Source organism: Panthera uncia, assembly GCF_023721935.1.
Source record: "Panthera uncia isolate 11264 chromosome C1 unlocalized genomic scaffold, Puncia_PCG_1.0 HiC_scaffold_4, whole genome shotgun sequence".
NCBI lineage: Eukaryota > Metazoa > Chordata > Mammalia > Carnivora > Felidae > Panthera > Panthera uncia.
This window is the reverse complement of record NW_026057585.1, coordinates 34291218-34311220: the sequence shown is the minus strand read 5'-3', so window position 1 is coordinate 34311220 and position 20003 is coordinate 34291218. Positions and strand designations below refer to the sequence as shown.

The following is a 20003-nucleotide window of genomic DNA, read 5'->3' as shown; positions in this document are numbered from 1 at the left end:
ATGGTTACCAGAGCGGAGGAGGGAGAGGGGATGGATGAACTAGGTGAAGGGGATTAAGAACACACTGATCCTAGTGAGCCTTGAGTAATGTATAGAATTGTTGAATCATTACTTTGTACACATGAACCTAATATAACACTATATATTAATTATGTTGGAATTTAAAAAATAAATTAATAAAAGAAAAAGAATATGTGACTGATTCATGCAGAAAGTCCAACTGAAGTTACATGTATTTAGCAAAATCATTTCATGGATAATGCAAATTAATGCTATAAATGAGATTTAAGAAGATCTTTGTAATTTGGAAAAACAGTTTTAAAACAACTATAGTTATAGTTTAAAGCAGATTTTTATGTGTCATTTGTGGTGTTCTCCAAGGATTTATATTTTGACAACATAAAAATGATTAATACTTTCATGAATTTTAACTGTTCATTATTAAGATGAATAAATGATTAATATTAAGTCACATAAATGAATATGTTTTGTTAGTCTTACTTGAATTACTATCTGTTTATCTAAATACTTTAACTTACACATCTAAATTCTTTAATAATGTCTTAAATTTATTAATCAGTTTCTTCATAACCTCAGTGATAGAAATTAGGGAGCTAATACAGCATATTCTTTGCCATCCTCAACACGTTTTCACATAATTAACACAAAGGCACTTTTATACTAAAATAGTGTACAAGTATCATTATAAATGTGTTACCAAGTTCATTACACTAAAAATAATACTTTATATATAATGTGTGGAACATTATAAAGAATTTTCACATACATTATCTCATTTGATTTTTATAGTCAATCTGTAAGGAAGGAGAAAAAAGACGAGAAATAACCTTTATTGGATGCTTACTATGCACAAAGCACATTAAATCCAACATTACCTGTGTAAATATACATATATTTATATGATATATTAATTTACATTATATATTATATATTTATAATATATATTTATATATCATATCTCTTATACATGACACCAAAAACATAAGCAATAAAAGAAAAAAGATAAATGGAAATTCACCAAAATTTTTGTGCTTCAAAAGGCACTATCGAAAAGTTAAAAAAGACAGCCCACAGAATGGAAGAACATATTTGCAAATCATATATCTGATTAGAAATTTCTATCCAGAATATGAAAAATTCTTACAACTCAACAACAAAAAGTCAAAAAACCCAATGTAAAAGTGAGCAGATTACCAATAGACATTTCTCCTCTCAAAATAGCAAATGGCCAATAAACACATGAAAAGGTGTTCAACATTACCTATGAGGGAAATGCAAATTAAAACCACAATGAGCCAGTTTGATCAAAAAGAAAAAGGAAGTGACCCAAATAAATAAAATTAAGAATGAAAGAGGAGAGACCACAACCAACACAGCAGAAATAAAAACAATAAGAGAATATTATGAGCAATTATATGCCAATAAAATGGGCAATCTGGAAGAAATGGACAAATTCCTAGAAATATATACACTACCAAAATTGAAACAGGAAGAAATAGAAAATTTGAACAGACCCATAACCTATAAGGAAATTGAATTAGTAATCAAAAATCTCCCAAAAAACAAGAGTCCAGGGCCAGATGGCTTTCCAGACGAATTCTACCAAACATTTAAGGAAGAGTTAACACCTATTCTTTTGAAGCTGTTCCAAAAAATAGAAATGGAAGGAAAACTTCCAAACTCATTCTATGAAGCCAGTATTACCTTGATACCAAAATCAGACAGAGACCCCACTAAAAAGTAGAACTATAGACCAATATCCCTGATGAACATGGATGCAAAAATCCTCAACAAGATATTAGCCAACCGGATCCAACAATACATTAAAAAAACTATTCACCACGACCAAGTGGGATTTATACCTGGGATGCAGGGCTGGTTCAATACCTGCAAAACAATTAACGTGATGCATCACATCAATAAAAGAAAGGACAAGAACCATATGATCCTGTCAATAGATGCAGAGAAAGCATTTGACAAAATACAGCATCCTTTCTTGATAAAAACCCTCAAGAAAGTAGGGATAGAAGGAGCATACCTCGAGATCATAAAAGCCATATATGAATGACCCAATGCTAATATCATCCTCAATGGGGAAAAACTGAGAGATTTCCCCTAAGGTCAGGAACAAGACAGGGATGTCCACTCTCGCCACTGTTATTCAACATAGTATTGGAAGTCTTCGCCTCTGCAATCAGACAACACAAAGAAATAAAAGGCAAGAGGAGGTCAAACTTTCATTCCAAATTGGCCAGGAGGAGGTCAAACTTTCACTCTTCGCAGATGACATGATACTCTATATGGAAAACCCTAAAGATTCCACAAAAAAACTGCTAGAACTGAATCATGAATTCAGCAAAGTTGCAGGATATAAAATCGATGTGCAGAAATTGGTTGCATTCCTATACACCAACAATGAAGAGACAAAAAGAGAAATCAAGGAATCGATCCCATTTACAGTTGTACAAAAAACCATAAAATACCTAGGAATAAATCCAACCAAAGAGGTAAAAAACCTATACACTGAAAACTATAGAAAGCTTATGAAAGAAATTGAAGAAGACACAAAAAAATGGAAAAAGATCCCATGCTGCTGGATAGGAAGAACAAATATTGTTAAAATGTCAATACTACCTGAGGCAATCTACACATTCAATGCAATCCCTATCAAAATAACACCAGCATTCTTCACAGAGCTAAAACAAATAATCCTAAAATTTGTATGGAACCAGAAAAGACCCCGAATAGCCAAAGCAATCTTGAAAAAGAAAACCAAAACAGGAGGCATCACAATCCCAGACTTCAAGCTATACTACAAAGCTGTAATCATCAAGACAGCATGGTACTGGCACAAGAACAGACACTCAGATCAATGGAACAGAATAGAGAACCCAGAAATGGACCCACAAATGTATGGCCAACTAATCTTTGACAAAGCAGGAAAGAATATCCAATGGAATAAAGACAGTCTCTTCAGCAAATGGTGCTGGACAGCGACATGCAAAAGAATGAACCTGGACCACTTTCTTACACCATGCACAAAAATAAACTCAAAATGGATGAAAGACCTAAATGTAAGACAGGAAGCCATCAAAATCCTCAAGGAGAAAGCAGGCAAAAACCTCTTTTATCTTGGCCGCAGCAACTTCTTATTCAACACGTCTCCAGAGGCCAGGGAAACAAAAGCAAAAATGAACTACTGGGACCTCATCAAAATAAAAATCTTCTGCACAGCGAAGGAAACAATCAGCAAAACTAAAAGGCAACAGACAGAAGGGGAGAAGATATTTGTAAACGACATATCAGATAAAGGGTTAGTATCTAAAATCTATAAAGAACTTATCAAACTCAACACCCAAAAAACAAATAATCCAGTGAAGAAATGGGCAAAAGACATGAATAGACACTTCTCCAAAGACATCCAGATGGCCAACTGACACATGAAAAAATGCTCAACTTCACTTATCATCAGGGAAATACAAATGAAAACCACAATAAGATACCACCTTACACCTGTCAGAATGGCTAACATGAACAACTCAGGCAACAACAGATGTTGGCGAGGATGCGGAGAAAGAGGATCTCTTTTGCATTATTGGTGGGAATGCAAGCTGGTGCAGCCACTGTGGAAAATAGTATGGAGGTTCCTCAAAAAACTAAAAATAGAACTGCCCTACGACCCAGCAATTGCACTACTAGGTATTTAACCAAGGGATACAGGTGTGCTGTTTTGAAGGGATACATGCACCCCCATGTTTATAGCAGCACTATCAACAATAGTCAAAGTATGGAAAGAGCCCAAATGTCCATCAATGGATAAATGGATAAAGAAGATGTGGTATATATATATATATATATATATATATATACATACATACAATGGAGTATTACTTGGCAATCAAAAAGAATGAAATTTTGCCATTTGCAACTACGTGGATGGAACTGGAGGGCATTATGCTAAGTGAAATTAGTCAGTCAAAGACAAATATCATATGACTTCACTTGTATGAGGACTTTAAGAGACAAAACAGATACACATAAGGGAAGGGAAACAAAAATAATATAAAAACAGGGAGAGGGATAAAACATAAGAGAGTCATAAATATGGAGAACAAACAGAGGGTTAGAGGAGGGGGTGTGGGAGGGGGGATGGACTAAATGGGTAAGGGGCACTAAGGAATCTACTCCTGAAATCATTGTTGCACTATATGCTAACTAATTTGGATGTAAATTTAAAAATAAATAAATAAATAAAATTAAAAATAAAAAAAAGATTGCGAAAACAAAACAAAACAAAACACAATGAGACCTAAAATAGCCAAAGTGACAATCTTGATAAAAAACAAAGTTGGAGGACTCACACTTCCTGATCTCTGAACTTTCTGCAAAGTTGTAACTATAGAGACAGATGTACTGACACTGGCAAAAAGACAGACACAGAAATCATACACTACAGCAATAAACCTATATGTCTATGGATGACTGATTTTCAACAAGAGTACTGAAACAACTTAATGGAAAAAGACTAATCTTTTCAACAAATGGTGCTGAGACATTTGGCTGAATATGTGCAAGCAAAAGAATGAAGTTGGACCCTTACCTCACACCTTATACAAAAATTAGCTGAAAATGGAACAAAGATCTAAATGTAAGATGTGAAACCATGCAGCTTTTAGAAGAAAACATTAACGAACATAAGCATAAATGTTCATGACCTTGGATTAGAGAGTGATTTCCTACATATTACTTCCAAAGCACATGCAAATATAAATCTAAATCAATTTTAAATTTTTTTTCAATGTTTATTTATTGGGGGGGGGGTGTTGCAGAGAGAGAGAGGGAGACAGAGAATCCAAAGCAGGCTCTGTGCTGTCAGCACAAAGTCCAACATGGGGCTGGAACCCACTAACTGTGAGATCATGACCTGAGCTGAAGTCAGAGGTTCAACCGACTGAGGCACCCAGGTGTCCCAAATCTAAATTAATTTTTATGAGACACCACTTCCCCCACTAGGATGGCTGTAATAAAAAAGACTAAAAGTAGCAAGTGTTGGCAAGGATGTGGAGTAATTTGAATCCTCACACATTGCTGATGGGAACGTAAAACTGATGCAGTTGCTTTGGAAAATAATCTAGCGGTTCCTCAAAAGATCAAACCCAGAAGTTAGCATATAACACAGCAATTACACTCCTCAGTGTATACCTAAGAGAAATGCAACCGGGAATCCACACAAAACTTATACACAAATGTTCAGAGCAGCATTCTTCATAATAGTCCATCAACTGGTGAATGGATAAATAAACTGTGGTATATTCCATACAATGGGATATTATTTGGCAATACAAAGAAATGGTGTGCTGACATGAACTTCGAAAATGTGCTAAATGACAGAAGCCAGTCACAAAAGGCCACATATTCTGATTCCATTTATGTGAAATGTCCAGAAGAGACAAGTCTATACAGACAAGAGGTGGATGAGTAGTTGTCTAGGGCCGGTGGGAGGGGCTGGGGGCAATGAGGAGTGACTGCCAATCTGTACAAGATTTCTTTTTGGGGTGACAAAAATCTTCTAAAATTGACTGTGAAAAATTGAAAACCACTGAATTGTGTACTTTAAATAGGTGAATTTTGTGCTATATGAGTTAGATTTCAATAAAGTTGTTATGTTAAAAAAAAAGATGGTGTCTGTCTCCAAACTCAATTCTCCTATAATATTCGTGTTAATACTAGCAAAGTCATGAAATAACCTTATAAACTGTATAATTTTCTATAAGATGCAAAACAGTGGCATTTCATAAAAATCTTACTTTCAGAGGTATTAAAATACAGCCATGATTACATTGCTAATGTGTAACAGCAGGAAGTATGGTAGTTCTCAGGCTATACCTCTTATTTATATTAAATAACATGTGAATTTTTTTTAAAGCACAATATGTTTTTGGGATATCAGATCACAGAAAGCTTTAACCCCACCACCAATAGAGAAAAAGAAAGAAGAAAGTATTGAAATTCCTTTTGATGTGCCATCTACTTTTTTGCATCTAGATCTCTCCTGGAAACCCCTCATTAAGGTGAGTAACACGCAGTTTAGTCCATTCTATTAGCTTATATATACTTTGTATTGTGTACATGCATTTGCATACATATATACCCACACTCTAAAAGTGGAGGAGCTCAAATTAGCATAAGACTTTATAATTTACGTATTCATTTAACCAACTGATTCTTTCATTGAGGATTATTATGATGCCTGCTTAGGTCAAGCCCAAAATCACAATTTTTGTGAACTCAAGATTGACATTTGTTCATGTATTAGCAAGCTGCAACTTATCAATGATTTGTATAATAACTATTCATGTGCATGAGCAGTTCTCTGTAAATCAGTAGGCTCTCCCGTTAGCTAGAAATGCTAATTTTGCCCCAATGTAGGCAAAATTCTGCATGTTTCGCATCTAGTAGGAAACAGTATTTTAATACCCATGAGCAAACAAAACCGAAAGTAATTGAAAGAGTAATTGCTTGCACTTTTCTTGAAAAGCAGAGCTTGAAGAAAAGCAATTTTAATTTGAGAAAGATATGGCTGTGGATGGAATATGTATGGAAAGTATGAATGAGCTTCCGATATTGATGACTTTCCTTTTTTAGAATGTGTAGTTCTAATTCCAAACTTAATACTTTTTTCCCTTTGTTGTACAAGTGTCATTATTACATTACATTACATTACATTACATTACATTACATTATTATATATTTGCTCCAAATGGAAGAGAGAGCACAGAGGGGTGAGAATATTCCTGAAGTAGCTGGGATTAAGGATTAGAAATTAGAAAGAGAGGGTTAGGAATTTTCTGTGGTAGGATTTACTTGAGCTATAAATAGTTTTAAAAGAAATGTGCAAAGACTCACCTGAGTAATTGTAAGCATGTAGACAAACATCCTGATGGAGAAACGTGGGGCAGATGCTGTGAGGGAAAAATATCCTGTTCTGGTGCAGACTCAGGGCCACTTCTGGAGCTCAGGGGCATGTGTGTCCCCAAATGGACTAAGCAGTGCCAGGCAGATGTAAAGACCCCACACAACCTTCTGGAGGTTCGTTTAACTGAAAGATTTAGGAAACAGGAGAATAAGCCCTTATTTTATATTAAAACCAAAAAGGATATATTATGAAACAGAATACACAATATTTTCAGAAATTAAACACACGAGACTGGGATTTGGAAAGGAGCTCCTGGACAAGCATCCTTGGGTCACAAGGTTTTAGAAACTGTGGTTTAGACACTATCCCTGGGGAAAAGCAACCAGAAATCTGAAAGAGAATGGAAAAGGGACAAGGGGAGGGAGGTGGAAAACAGCCATCTGGGGGCAGATCTGTTTTTCCAATCATTTGGAAAAGCAAGAATAAATCACCCACAGGATATATAGAAATAATCTTTCTTATATGTTCTCCCAAAAGATAAGGCTGTCTAAAGGTGAAACAAGTTTAGACCACTGCCCAACCAAGATCAGCCTGAGTGAGGACCATCTCCTTTACAAAGCACAAGGTAACTGCCTTTGCTTATTAAAAAGGCATGAGGGCGTCCCTGGGTGGCTCAGTCAGTTGAGTGGCTGACTCCTCGTTTCAGCTCAGGTCATGATTTCAGGGTTGGGTTGGTGAGTTTAAGTCGAGATGGGCTCTGCACTGACAGTGTGGAGCCTGCTAGGATCCTCTCTGCCTCCCTCTCTCTGCCCCTCCTCCGCTCATTCTCTCTCTCCCTCCCTCTCTCAAAATAAATAAATTAAAAAACATTTTTAAAAAGGCATGTAATAGTTTGAGTATTAGTGGTTCCTTATGTCTACAGTGAGTTAGACGGTTGCTAAGATAGTCTGATTTGTAAAAAGAATACAGAAACTCAAACTCTCCAATATGGAACTTTATAATGGCTCTAATAACTACAGCCAACACATTAAAATTGCCTATATACACACAAAGATTTCACAGGATTCAGTTCAGCTTAGTTTCATAAACATTTATTGAGTACATTTATATATGTTGGAAAGCTCATTGAAAAATTTTTACAAAACTGTCTTAATAAGTATGCATGTGCTCAAAGAATAGTTGTATAAAATGGAACATATCTCAAGTCTAGCAAAATAAGTTATGAAATGTAAGAAATAAATTACCATTCCCAATCAGAACATAATAGAAAAATTAATATTCGTACAGCACCACCATAAAACAGAGTAGAGAAATAACAATTGAATTTTTAACCTATCTCAACCCATACACCTTTGTTGAAATAATTGAAGGGTACACATATAAATGTCAAAGCTATTAAAATAAAGGTATGCATGAATATCCCACCCTGAGAGCAATGCATAATGGAAATGTACAAGAATCACTAGAAACTGAAGTACTTTCCAAATATTTGCCTTATCAAAAGGATTTCCATTTATAAGTTGTTGAATGTTCAGTTAAATGATAGAATATCTCAGAAACATATATATCTAATACCCAGCTTGGGCAAAACTCACTTTGAAGCTGTGTGTTTCATAGATACAACTCAAGACCTCATGCTAAAAACCAACCAACCAACCAACAAAGGGATGACTATATTTTTATGGACACTTTCTAAGCAGTATTAAAACATCTCATGTTTTTATGTATTTGGGCCTGCAAAGGCCCAAATTCCAGATTCCAGAGGGAATCGAAGTTGGGTTCTCTTCTCCACTTCTTTGTATTCAGCTATTGGCTATAATTTATTGAATTTCAGCCATGAGTCAGGTACTGTGCTAGCTAATATTGCACATGGTTTCATTCATTTAACAGTTATTTATAAAATTCTCACTTTGTGCCAGGCCCCAGGAGTGTAACAATGAGTAAAACAGATGCCAATGATCATGACAATCCTGCAAACTGGGAGTTTTCATTACCATTTTATAATTAAGGAAACAAAAACTGAGAGAGGTTAATGTAACTTGTAAAGAGTAACTCATTAAATACCTTACTCTTTAAATTAATGAAAACAGATGATCATGAGGATGTTACTGCTTTTATCCAACTACTAGTAAGGACATTACTGTATCTTTTATAGTGTGCTTTTTTTCTTACTCACTTTTAACAAGTTTATTGAGGTATAATTGACATACAATAAAATGTACATGTTAAAGTATTCAATTTGATATGTATTGACAAATTAAAAATCCATGGAACCATCACTATAATCAAGATAATGAACATATCCATCACTTCCTAAAGGTGACTCACATAAAGATGCATTTTTTAACACCTCCCTCCAGCACCTCCCCCACCTCCACCTACCAGACCACCACCGATCTGCTTTCTCTCACTATGTCAGTTTGCAATTTTCTAGAACTTTATGTAATTCAAAGAGTATATGCGCTTTGGGGGGAGTCTGACTTCTTTCAGTCAGTATAATGATTTTGGAATTCATCTATGTTGTTGTATACATCAATAGTTAATTCCCTTTTATTCTAGAGTAATATTTCATCATATGGATATACTGCACATGTTTATCCATTCACCTGTTGATGGGCATTTGGGTCTTTTTCAGTGTAGGGCTATTACATATACATATACATATACATATACATATACATATACATATACAAGCCTTTGTATGGACATATGATTTTATTTGCTTGGGTAAATACCTAGGAATGGGATGATTAAATAATATGGCAGGTGTATGTTTAACTTTTTAAGAAACTGCCACAGTGTTTTACAAAGTGGTTGCACCATTTTACATTCCAATGAGCAGTGAGGGAAAGTTCCAGTTTTTCCACATCCTCATGGATAGATGATATGGCTAGTCTTTTTACCTTAACCATTCTAAAACATGTGTGGTGATATCTCATTTGCGTTTACCTAATGACTAAAGATGTCGAGTATATTTGCATGTATTTTTTTCCATTTGTATACCTATCTTCTTTGGTGAAGTGTCCATATCTTTTATCTGTTTTTTAGTTGTGCTGTTTGTTTTCTTATTTCAGAGTTTTCAGAGCTCTTAATATATTCTGCATACTAGTCCTTTATCAGATATGTGATTTGCAAATATTTTCTCCCAGTCTATGAAATATTAAGCATTATTCTCTTAACACTGTCTTTAGAAAAGCAGAAGTTTTTAATTTTGAGGGAATACAGTTTGTTCTTTTGTGGGTCATGATTTTGGTTTTGAATTTAACCCAAGTTTGGGCTACTTTTTTTCTAGGAGTTTTATAACTAAGTTGATGATCTTTATTGAGATAATTTTTTTTCTCTGCACAAATTATGGATTGGAGTTCATTTGCGTGTAGTGTTCCAGTGCCATTTGTTGAAGACACTGTCCTTTCTCCACTGGATGGTTTTTGCACCTTTGTCAAAGATCACCTGTCCTAATATGTGTGAGTCCATTTCTGAACTCTCTATTTTGTTCTATTGATCTGTATGTCTTATCTTTACACCAATACCACATTGTCTTGATTACTGTAGCTTTGTAATTAGCCTTGAAATTAGTGCTTTCAACTTTTTTTTTCTTTTTCAAAATAGTTTTTGACCATTCTAGGTTTTTTGCTTTCCCATGTGGATATTGTATCTTTTGTCTTGGATAAGCCTGCTCTGACTTTGATTGGAATTGTGTCAAAACTGTAACTCAGTATTATGAGAATTTGGAGTCTGCCATATAAAGTCTTTTACCTCATAAGTACAGTATATCTCTCCATCTATTTAGGTCATTAATTTCTCACTGATATTTTATACCTTTCAGTGTACAGGGCTTTTGCTTCTTATGATAGGTGTCTCTAAGTCTTTCACATTTTTTGGTGTTCTAGTAAATAGTACTTTCAAATTTTTAATTTTTGATGGTTCATTACCAGTGTATAAAAATACAATTAATGTTTGAGTATTGATTTTGTATCCTTCAGTCTTCCTAAAATCACATTAGTTATCATGGCTTATTTGTAGAGGATTTATATAGGTTCTCTAGATGATAATATCATTTGGATTTTTGCTATATAGATGATAATGTCATCTGTAAATAAGGACAGTTTTACTTCTTCTTTTCTGATTTGTATGATTTTTTTCCTTACCTGATTACACTGGCTAGAACCTCTAGGGGAGAGCGTTCTTGTTTTAATCCAGATCTCAGGGAGAAAGCATTTAGTCTTTCACAAGTATGATGTTAACTGTAGGGTTTTTGTAGAAGCCTTTATCAGGTTAAAGAAGTTCCCTTTTATACACAAGTTAATGTTGGATTTTGTCAAAAGATTTTTCTGCATTTTTGCAGATGATCATGCTTTTTTTCTTTTTAAGCTTATTAATATGGTAAATTATTTTAATATCCAAATGTTAAACTAGCCCTGCATTCCTGGGATAAACTCCACTTGGCTGTGATTTAGTAATTGTAATACCTTAATTTTTTTAAAGAACAATTTTTACACTGTTATCTCTATATTTATATCTGTGTTTATTCAAAACATTTATTAAACTCTTGCAAAGCAACAGGCTCTGAGGATATAGCTGGGAAAAGCCAATTCCCTGCTTCCATGGAGCTTACATTCTGGTGGGATAGATACATATCTACATCCACTTAAGAAACGACCTATTTAAAACAAATCCTGAAGCATGCCCCCAATGTCATCAAACAGAAATACTCCCCATCAAATGAATGTTCTCTTTACAGACAAAGTCACTTGGTGGATATTTCTTCTTTCTTTCTTTCTTTTTTTTTTTTTTTTCCTGTGGATATGTCTTAGAGAAATATATCTCTCTTTCTTAGAATATTATTTAACCTGATAAATTTGGCTAAATCAGTTCATAAAGGGAACGGACAAACATGTTTTTCAATTCTCAGCTGAGACTTTAATTGGCTGTGTCCCTTTACGTGTGTTCAGAAGTCTGTGTTGGCAGGCAGTACCACAAATCCTGGAGAAAATTAAATTTCACTTGGTAATCTCAATGGATCTTGCTAACACACTCCTCTTATCACTAAAGGCAGTTACCGTGGGTTGTGACTGGCCTCTTGTGTAGACGGCCAGCTCTCAGAACTTTACTTGAGATCTCATTATGGTATTTTGAATTTCCTTACGACACACTGTCAGCTATCCACCTACTCTGGCCAGACTTGAACCTATTGACTAGAATACACATGGTCATATGCTTCTTGACCATGTTCTGTGTATTGTCTGTATTGGTTCTCCTCCCCCTCCTCTCCACCAAGAATCACAAATTCAGCTATTCCACTGGCACACCCTGGGGAGCCCTCTCAGGAGCATTGTTTGGCACTCTGTTGCCACCTAGTGGCTGTAGGCTACTTGGCTTTTGCCTGCCATATTAGATCCTTAGTAGTCTGCCCTTCTGAGTAGTCACTTTAAGATGTTCTTTTTGTTTATTCTGTTGCGGAAGACTTTGCTCTAAAAGTTTTTGGAATTCCTACTCTGTAATTGCCTTCAGAGCCTCCGTTATATTCTCCTAAGCACTGTGGCATAGTGGTTAAGGATGTAGATTCCGGAGTTTGGGTTTAAACCCCAAAGCCACAATTTATTATTTGACCAGGTCAAATTACTATACCTCTCTGTGCCTTACTTTAAAACAAACAAACAAACAAACAAACAAAAAACTTATTTGAAAAGAGATACATGAAGATAACGGAAGCAAATAATGAAGGTAACGACTTCATGTAGTATTGAGAAGATAAAATGAGTTAATATATATACAGCTCTAAGAACAGCTCTTTGTCAACCCACAATAAATGTAAGCCACTGTATATGAGGCCTGGGCAAGCTACTTAATCTCTCTGAGCCTCACTTTATCATCCTTGAAGGAGAATTAATTCTTAACTACCTTGGGAGTTATTGCGAGAATTGAATGAAATGGTGCATGTAGAGCACACAGTTCAGTACCTGGCATGTAGTCATGTAGTAAGCATTCAGTGTTAGCTGCTACTGTTATGCTGGGCCCTGGTGATGGAAATCCATGGATGGAAAATCCATGGGGATGATGTTGATTTTAATAAATATGCAAGTTATTCCAGTCAAGTCTGAGTAAACACAGTTGATGACAACATTTTTGTCTGGCTTCATTCTCTTTAACTCCACCACATTCAACACTATCAACGTAGCCCCTTTTCTCAGAGCTCCTGCCTTGGTTTTTGTGGCTTTCCTAATACTTCTTCAGTTTCTCTCCTCTGCCCTCTTTCTCTGCTGCCCTCTCAGCGTGGATATGCCTCAAACTCAAATTTCAGTGGTATGCTTTCCACGTTCCTCACTCCTTTCAGTAACTGGGTCTACTCTTAATCTGCTGAGAATCCCCCACTTTGCCTCTTGCTATCTCTTGGGCTTAAACCCAACCTGCTCCCTCAATGTCCGTGTGTCCAGAACACAACTTGAGTCATCCCTGTCTCTCTCCTCCGGTCCCTACATCCAGTCTCTCACTTAGGAGAATTAGGTCTTCCGTGATAGCATATCTCACCTTTGCCTCTTCCTTTGTGTTACTGGTAGTGACCCCTGGATCAGGCTCTCCTTGTTAGACCAGAGGGCTCCAGACTTTTCCATCTTGCATCCCATCAAGAAAAAATTTTGAGCACATATTGCCAACAAACATGTATTTATTTACCAATTACATACACGTTCTACTCTACTAATATGTTAATGTGTATTATTTAGAAAGAGAAAAACAGACATTGAAATGAGAGTGATGAATTTGAAATATTTTAATGATTTTAATTTTATACATTAAATGGATAAAAAAATGCCTTTTTCCTCATGTTAAATGTATATGAATAATATCTTTTAGTAAGAACAATGTGATTAAATGTACCTAGTTATTTCTTGACATGTTGATTGGCACTTTGTAATACAGCTATTTACAAGTCCGGTTTCATGTTTGGCTTACCTTGTTACTTGTTTTTGATGTCTTATCTTTTGGGAAGGGAGACTGTCCAAAGCATGTAGATCCCTAACAAAGGAAGCACTGGTTGATTGTACCAACAAAATCATAATTGTTTCTCACTTTTGTCCAGAATTATGTTATAGGTTTTTTTAATGGTATATATATTTTTAGTGTAGCTGAGGTTTTCTTCTATTTTAGTTTTCATTTATATGTTTGTTGGTTGGTTCTTATGTTCATTTGTTAGTATTCCCATGGTTGATATAATCTAGATGATGATGTATTAAGATGTGGGGAGTAGGGTTTGATGAGGATATATTTCTCTACCACCTCTCCTAGAAATTTAATGTCACATTTTAAAAAAACTAATAAGTAACCTGGGAATATGCCCAAGATAATATCTTTAAGAGAATAAAAAAGCAGGATAAAAGCTAAAATGCCCAATTAAAAGAAAATCCTTTATATATTCACAGAATATATATATTCACAGAAATGTAATTGTAGGGAGACATTTTAATGGTGGTTATCTCTGGAAAATATGATAATGGATGGTTTTTCTTATTTTCCTCATGCTTTCCTCTATTTTCCAAAGCTTCGGTAAATAACATTTATTAATTTTAGCTCATAAAAAGACTTTTGTTTTAAAACAAGATGACATCTTTGTTTTTTAAAAAGACTTTTGTTTTAAAAAGAAAGAAGGCCCAGATGGTGTTGGAATTTTAGCCTCCAGATTTTTTTTTAAATTTTTTTTAACGTTTATTTATTTTTGAGACAGAGAGAGACAGAGCATGAACAGGGGAGGGGCAGAGAGAGATGGAGACACAGAATCTGAAACAGGCTCCAGGCTCTGAGCTGTCAGCACAGAGCCCAACATGGGGCTCGAACTCACGGACCGTGAGATCATGACCTGAGCTGAAGTCGGACGCTTAACCGACCAAGCCACCCAGGCGCCCCTAGCCTCCAGATTAACTATGCTCTGTTTGCATGTGTAGTTACAGCGATAATGCGGTACAATCCCTGGTGTTCTTAAGTAATAAACATGAGCTAACCAGAAAACTTTAAATTATGTTCCATGCATGTGCTGTGCTTGTGAAAACAAGTAATACATTTTAGATGGATTTATTTTTTGAAGTTAGATCATTTTTGATACTTAAAAGTCTAATCATGAGTTATTTGAAAAAAATTCCATACAATGCCAAATGAATAAAAATGACATGAGTTTCTCAGTAGAGAGTTTTACTGAGAGTATCAAAAGTAATGTAATCCAGAGGATATATTTTATGTCCAATTTTTACTGTAAATAATTCTGAAATGATATAAATAATGTAGAACTGTTTTTTAAACTGGGTGCTGTGGAACTTTTTAGAGCCCCTGAAAGTAGGTGGAGGGGTCTCCTCCTTCCCACCAGGAAACCCTTTAATCACAGCAATGCAGGTTTTGATAGATTTCACATGCAAGGGTTCCTGCATATGCTTTGGTTTGAAAGACACGTTCCACTGCTAAATTAGAAGTCTAAAGATGCTCATACTTATGCCCGCCACACTGGGGAGAGAATGGGGCAGATGTGTGTGGCAAGGGGCAGAAAATATAAACTAACTATATTTTGAAAGGTCTTTCACTGTAAATATGTGCTCCTTCTATTCATACTCCTCTGAAAGACAAAATATTAGCCCAGAGCAAAGTAGTGAAGGCAGGAGAGATGAACCCATACCACAATCTGGAAGGTGCGTTGGCCAACAATCTCAAGCCTATAGAGGACTTCTGCACAAAGTTCTTTGTTGGAACAGAGGTGAGTTAGAATTATCTGCTCTCTTATTTATACATGTTATATATATGTATATTTACATGTATGTATATATGTATATATATGTGTATGTGTCGATATATGTTCTTATAGCCTTAATTTCAGTTTTATTGAGGCATAATTGACATGAAATTGTAAGATTTTAAAGTGTACATCATAGTGATTTGATGTACATATACATTGTGAAAGCCTTCCCTCCCCATCTAGTTAATTAACACATCCACCACCTCACATATTTATCTTTGTGCGTGTGTGTGTGTGTGTGATGACATTTAAGTTATATTCTCTTAGCAGATTTCAATTATATAATACAGTGTTATACTGTGGTCACCATGTTTTACCTTATATCCTCAGAACTCACTAACCTTACAGCTGGAAGTTTATACCCTTTTACCAACCTCTTCCTGTTTCTCCCACCCCCCAGACCCTGGCAACCACTTGTCTACTCTGTTTCATTATAACCTCTATTGTACATTTGCTTTATGAAGGCTTATAATATCTATACCATTTTCATATTTTAATATACTTATTTGCATTGAATTTTTAAAATCTTCATGCTTCATAAATTCATATTTAAAATGTTCCTGATGAATGTGAAAAAAATCTATAAAATTCAGCATGACCTTCTTTACTAATGATTTATTGATCAACCTGCAAATATTTATTGAACACCTACACCATATGGAAGAAACCATGCTAAGTGTTAGAAATTTACTAAGAAAATATATTGCTTTGTTAGCTAGCAAAATGTAGTAGGAAAGACAGTGCAAAACTCACTCAATTCAAAAGTAACAACTGGATATAATAATGATAATGGCTGCCATTTTTTGGCACTTATTATAATAGCCAAAGTGAGCTTACATTCATTGGACATTTTCTATATAGCAGGGTCTGTGCCAGGTATTTTCCAAAGTATATCTCACTTAGTCCTAATAATCTTCATTCATGACTCTATTTCTCTGAAATAAAGGGTTTTTTTCCTAAACCATGGAAAGACGCCATAGGTCAGTCTCGCTGGAATGCAGTCTGAGCTCATACTTTAGTATCATGAGAAGATTAGATTACACCAGTTCTCAGAAGCATAATGCCCACCAGGCACAGCATTAGGCCCTGGGTCAGACATGAATCAACAGCATAGTCCCTGTCCACCGGGCACTCACTGCCTAGTTATGGAGCAGACACATTAATAGCATTACCCATGTCAGTGCCCATCCAGAAGCCACGGGAAGAGGACAGGGGAGGTTGGGGAATCCAGACTGTTAGCTAGGACTTTGCAGGTTGAGGAGGCATCTGAAATACCAGGATGAGAGTACAATTCCCAGCAGAAGTAACAGCCTAAACAATGCTTTGGAATTATGGGAGTCTGGGATTTGTCTGGAGACAGTGGAATCATTTGTGCAAGAGGGAATGCTATACCTTAAATGCTAGGTTGGGATCCAGTCAAAGAGCCTTTTCTGCCATGTTAGGGAATTTGAATTTCATTTGGCAAGCAATGGGGCACTTACCAAACAAATACTTGTTTTATAACTTGGGCTGTCAATTTTTATAACTTGGGATTCTAATTTTTTTTAATTCTGGAAAAATATAAGTAACAAGTTACCATCTTAATAAATTTGAAGTGTTTAATTCAGTGCTATTAGATACATTCATATCATTGAGCATCCATCTATCTCCAGAATGTTTTCATCATCCCAAACTGAAATTCTGTACCCATTAAAACAATAACTCACCATTCACTCCTGCCTCCAGCCCACGGCAACCCCCATTGTACTTTCTGGCTCTATGAATTTGACTATTCCAGACACCTCATGTAAGTAGAATCATAGAATTATCTCTGTGCACACCAGAGTTTTTAAAGCAGGGCGATGACAGCTTTAGAAAAACGAATGACCACGAGATCTTAAAATAGAAATTAAAATATGATATCCTCTGCTTAAACCATTCGGTGACAACTCATTCAACCATGAATAAAATCCAAACTCTTCACACTGTGGCCTACAAGATTCTGCATAACTTAGCTCCTTCCTATCTCTACACCCCCGTCAGCACCAGTCTCCCTCTCTCTCTCCAGCTGCTCTGATTTTTCTCTTTTTCTATGCCAAACTCTTCCCTGCCTTTCAAGCCCTTGTCCTTGAAAGGATTAACTTCACCCATCATTCAGCAGATATTTATTGAGCATTTACTATATGCCAGGCACTGTTCTTGGCCCCGGGAATATATCTGTGGGCAGACAGACAAAATTCCCTACCTCACGGGCTGACATTCCAGTAGAATGCTCTTCTACCAACTCTTGATGTGGCTGATTTTGGTTAGAGAGAATGAGGTAGACCCCTCTGGCATCTAGACTGGCCAGGACAGGGCTGAAGCAGGAGGAAATGGAGCCAGGGAGATGCAGAGGCTGGAGAGGCAGTGATTTCAAGTGGGCCAACCAGAGATGAAGAGGGCATGAGCAGTGGGCCAAGAATGTCAACACAGGGGTAGGAGGAGTAGAATTCTCAGAACCAGGTAACTGGATGGAGAAGGACGTGAAGGTTCCCAGCTAGGTGGCTAATGATATAATGGGCATTTAACATGGATTTATTAACCTGATCCAAGTTATTCTATTCCTCTTTGACTTGGTTCGGTTTCAGTGTTCCACATATCAGTTGTGAGACCCAGGAGGTACTAATAACTCTCCTATAGGACTCTGGCAAGGGCTGGGTCATATACAGAAAGCTCCTAACAACTCTGGCAAGCACTATGCACTCAATCAATGGTAACTGCGGGTGATGTGCCACGGGCAACAGGCTAGGCATGTGCACCAGACATCTGCCGGTCTCTGCTCCCTCAGACTCTGAGCAGCATGAATGGAGGGAGGACTTATCTTCTGACTCTGAATTTCCAGCATGAAGCACAGTCCTTGTTTGTTACATGAGTTAATGAACAAAAGCACAGAGGAGTGAATGAATAGGCCCTGGCCCCAGGGAGCATACTTCACTTTGCGTACTCCAGTGTTTTCCCCTCTCCTCTCCCTCGCCTACACGTCCCAAGCCATCCTTCGAGTCCTCTCAACCCCTCTTTTTATACACCTTTCTCTGTGTTTTCCTCTTACTATCCAGTGAGAAAAACATTGGAATTAGGAGACTGCATCTGGGCGACCTTGACTATATTGTTTCACCTCTCTGAGTCTCTGTGCTCCTTCTATAAGAAAAGGCATGAGACTAAATGTTTTTCTCTAAACCTCTCCCACCTCTGCCATTCACTAGTGCTGTGTCTTTTCCATTTGTGTGGTTGTTTCTGTCCCTTCTTTACACCAGGTTCTTATGACTTCCCCGCTCCTTAAAATGGCCATAAGTAGAGCTGGAATATATATTATTACTAGTTATGTTATTTAAGTGGAACTTCACTTCCTGTTCTCAATTTTAAAAGGTAATGACACCATATTATGAATTTATATTTCCTTTTTCCTCTTACTCCACAAAACTTTTAAAATACTGACTTTGTATCATGCTGAGAACAAATCACTGAATAAGTCACACCAGATCCCTTCCTGGAGCTTTCAGCCCAGTGGACAATTTCCAATTAACAAAAGTTTAAGAACTCAGCAGTTGGAACTTGTGTACATAGATTATCTCCATAAATGCCTGTGTTCTCCATTTCACTATGTGTAAATAAAAATGTAACAAATTCCTTTTTTTGTTCAATGTAAAAAATGTTTAAGCCTTCCCTGCACTGTGTCAAATTATCATTTGATTATGTTAGCCTGCACCTTTGTTTTTGTTTGGGTCACAGTCCATCTTAGCACATGAATATGAGATCGTTAGTCCCTTTGATTGTCTTTGTACTCATCAGGAACCTGTAATATTTTTAGGAAGGTGGAGTGATATATACAGATTGGAAAATGGAAAGAGACCCTGAAACTGGCCGATTGATGGGTAAGTTTTGATGATTCCTGTGTTATGAATAAGTTATTCCTTTGAGCAAAGTGCTGAGTAACCCTGGCCTTGCTAATGGGAGAGGGGCAGGCACCTGAGGTCCTGTCTCTGCACTTGTTACTTAAGTGAGGGCCTCCGGTAGCAGCACTTTTCTCACTGGGAAGTCTGTTCGAAACGCACAAACTTGGACCCTACCCCAAGCCTGATGGAACTGAATATAGATTTTTTTTTAAGTTTTTATTTACTTATTTTGACAGAGAGAGACGAGGGGTACAGAGAGAGAGAGAGACAGAATCCCAAGCAGGCACTGTCAGTGCAGGGGCGACACAGGGCTCAACCCCACCAACCAGGAGATCATGACCTGAGGCCGAAATCAAGAGTCCGACACTCGACTGACTAAACA

General features: G+C 36.5%; 1 protein-coding gene across 2 annotated transcripts in view; it reads left to right on the top strand.

Moving 5' to 3' along the window:
* DNAI3 (dynein axonemal intermediate chain 3) overlaps positions 1–20003 on the top strand; it is an 84204-nt gene that overhangs the window by 49163 nt on the left and 15038 nt on the right. For both annotated transcript variants that reach the window (XM_049618471.1, XM_049618472.1), the window contains exons 15-18: positions 5948–6092; positions 7475–7562; positions 15541–15671; positions 19537–19600. In XM_049618471.1, coding sequence (XP_049474428.1) covers positions 5948–6092; positions 7475–7562; positions 15541–15671; positions 19537–19600 — 428 coding nt within the window. The remainder of the gene's footprint in view (positions 1–5947; positions 6093–7474; positions 7563–15540; positions 15672–19536; positions 19601–20003) is intronic.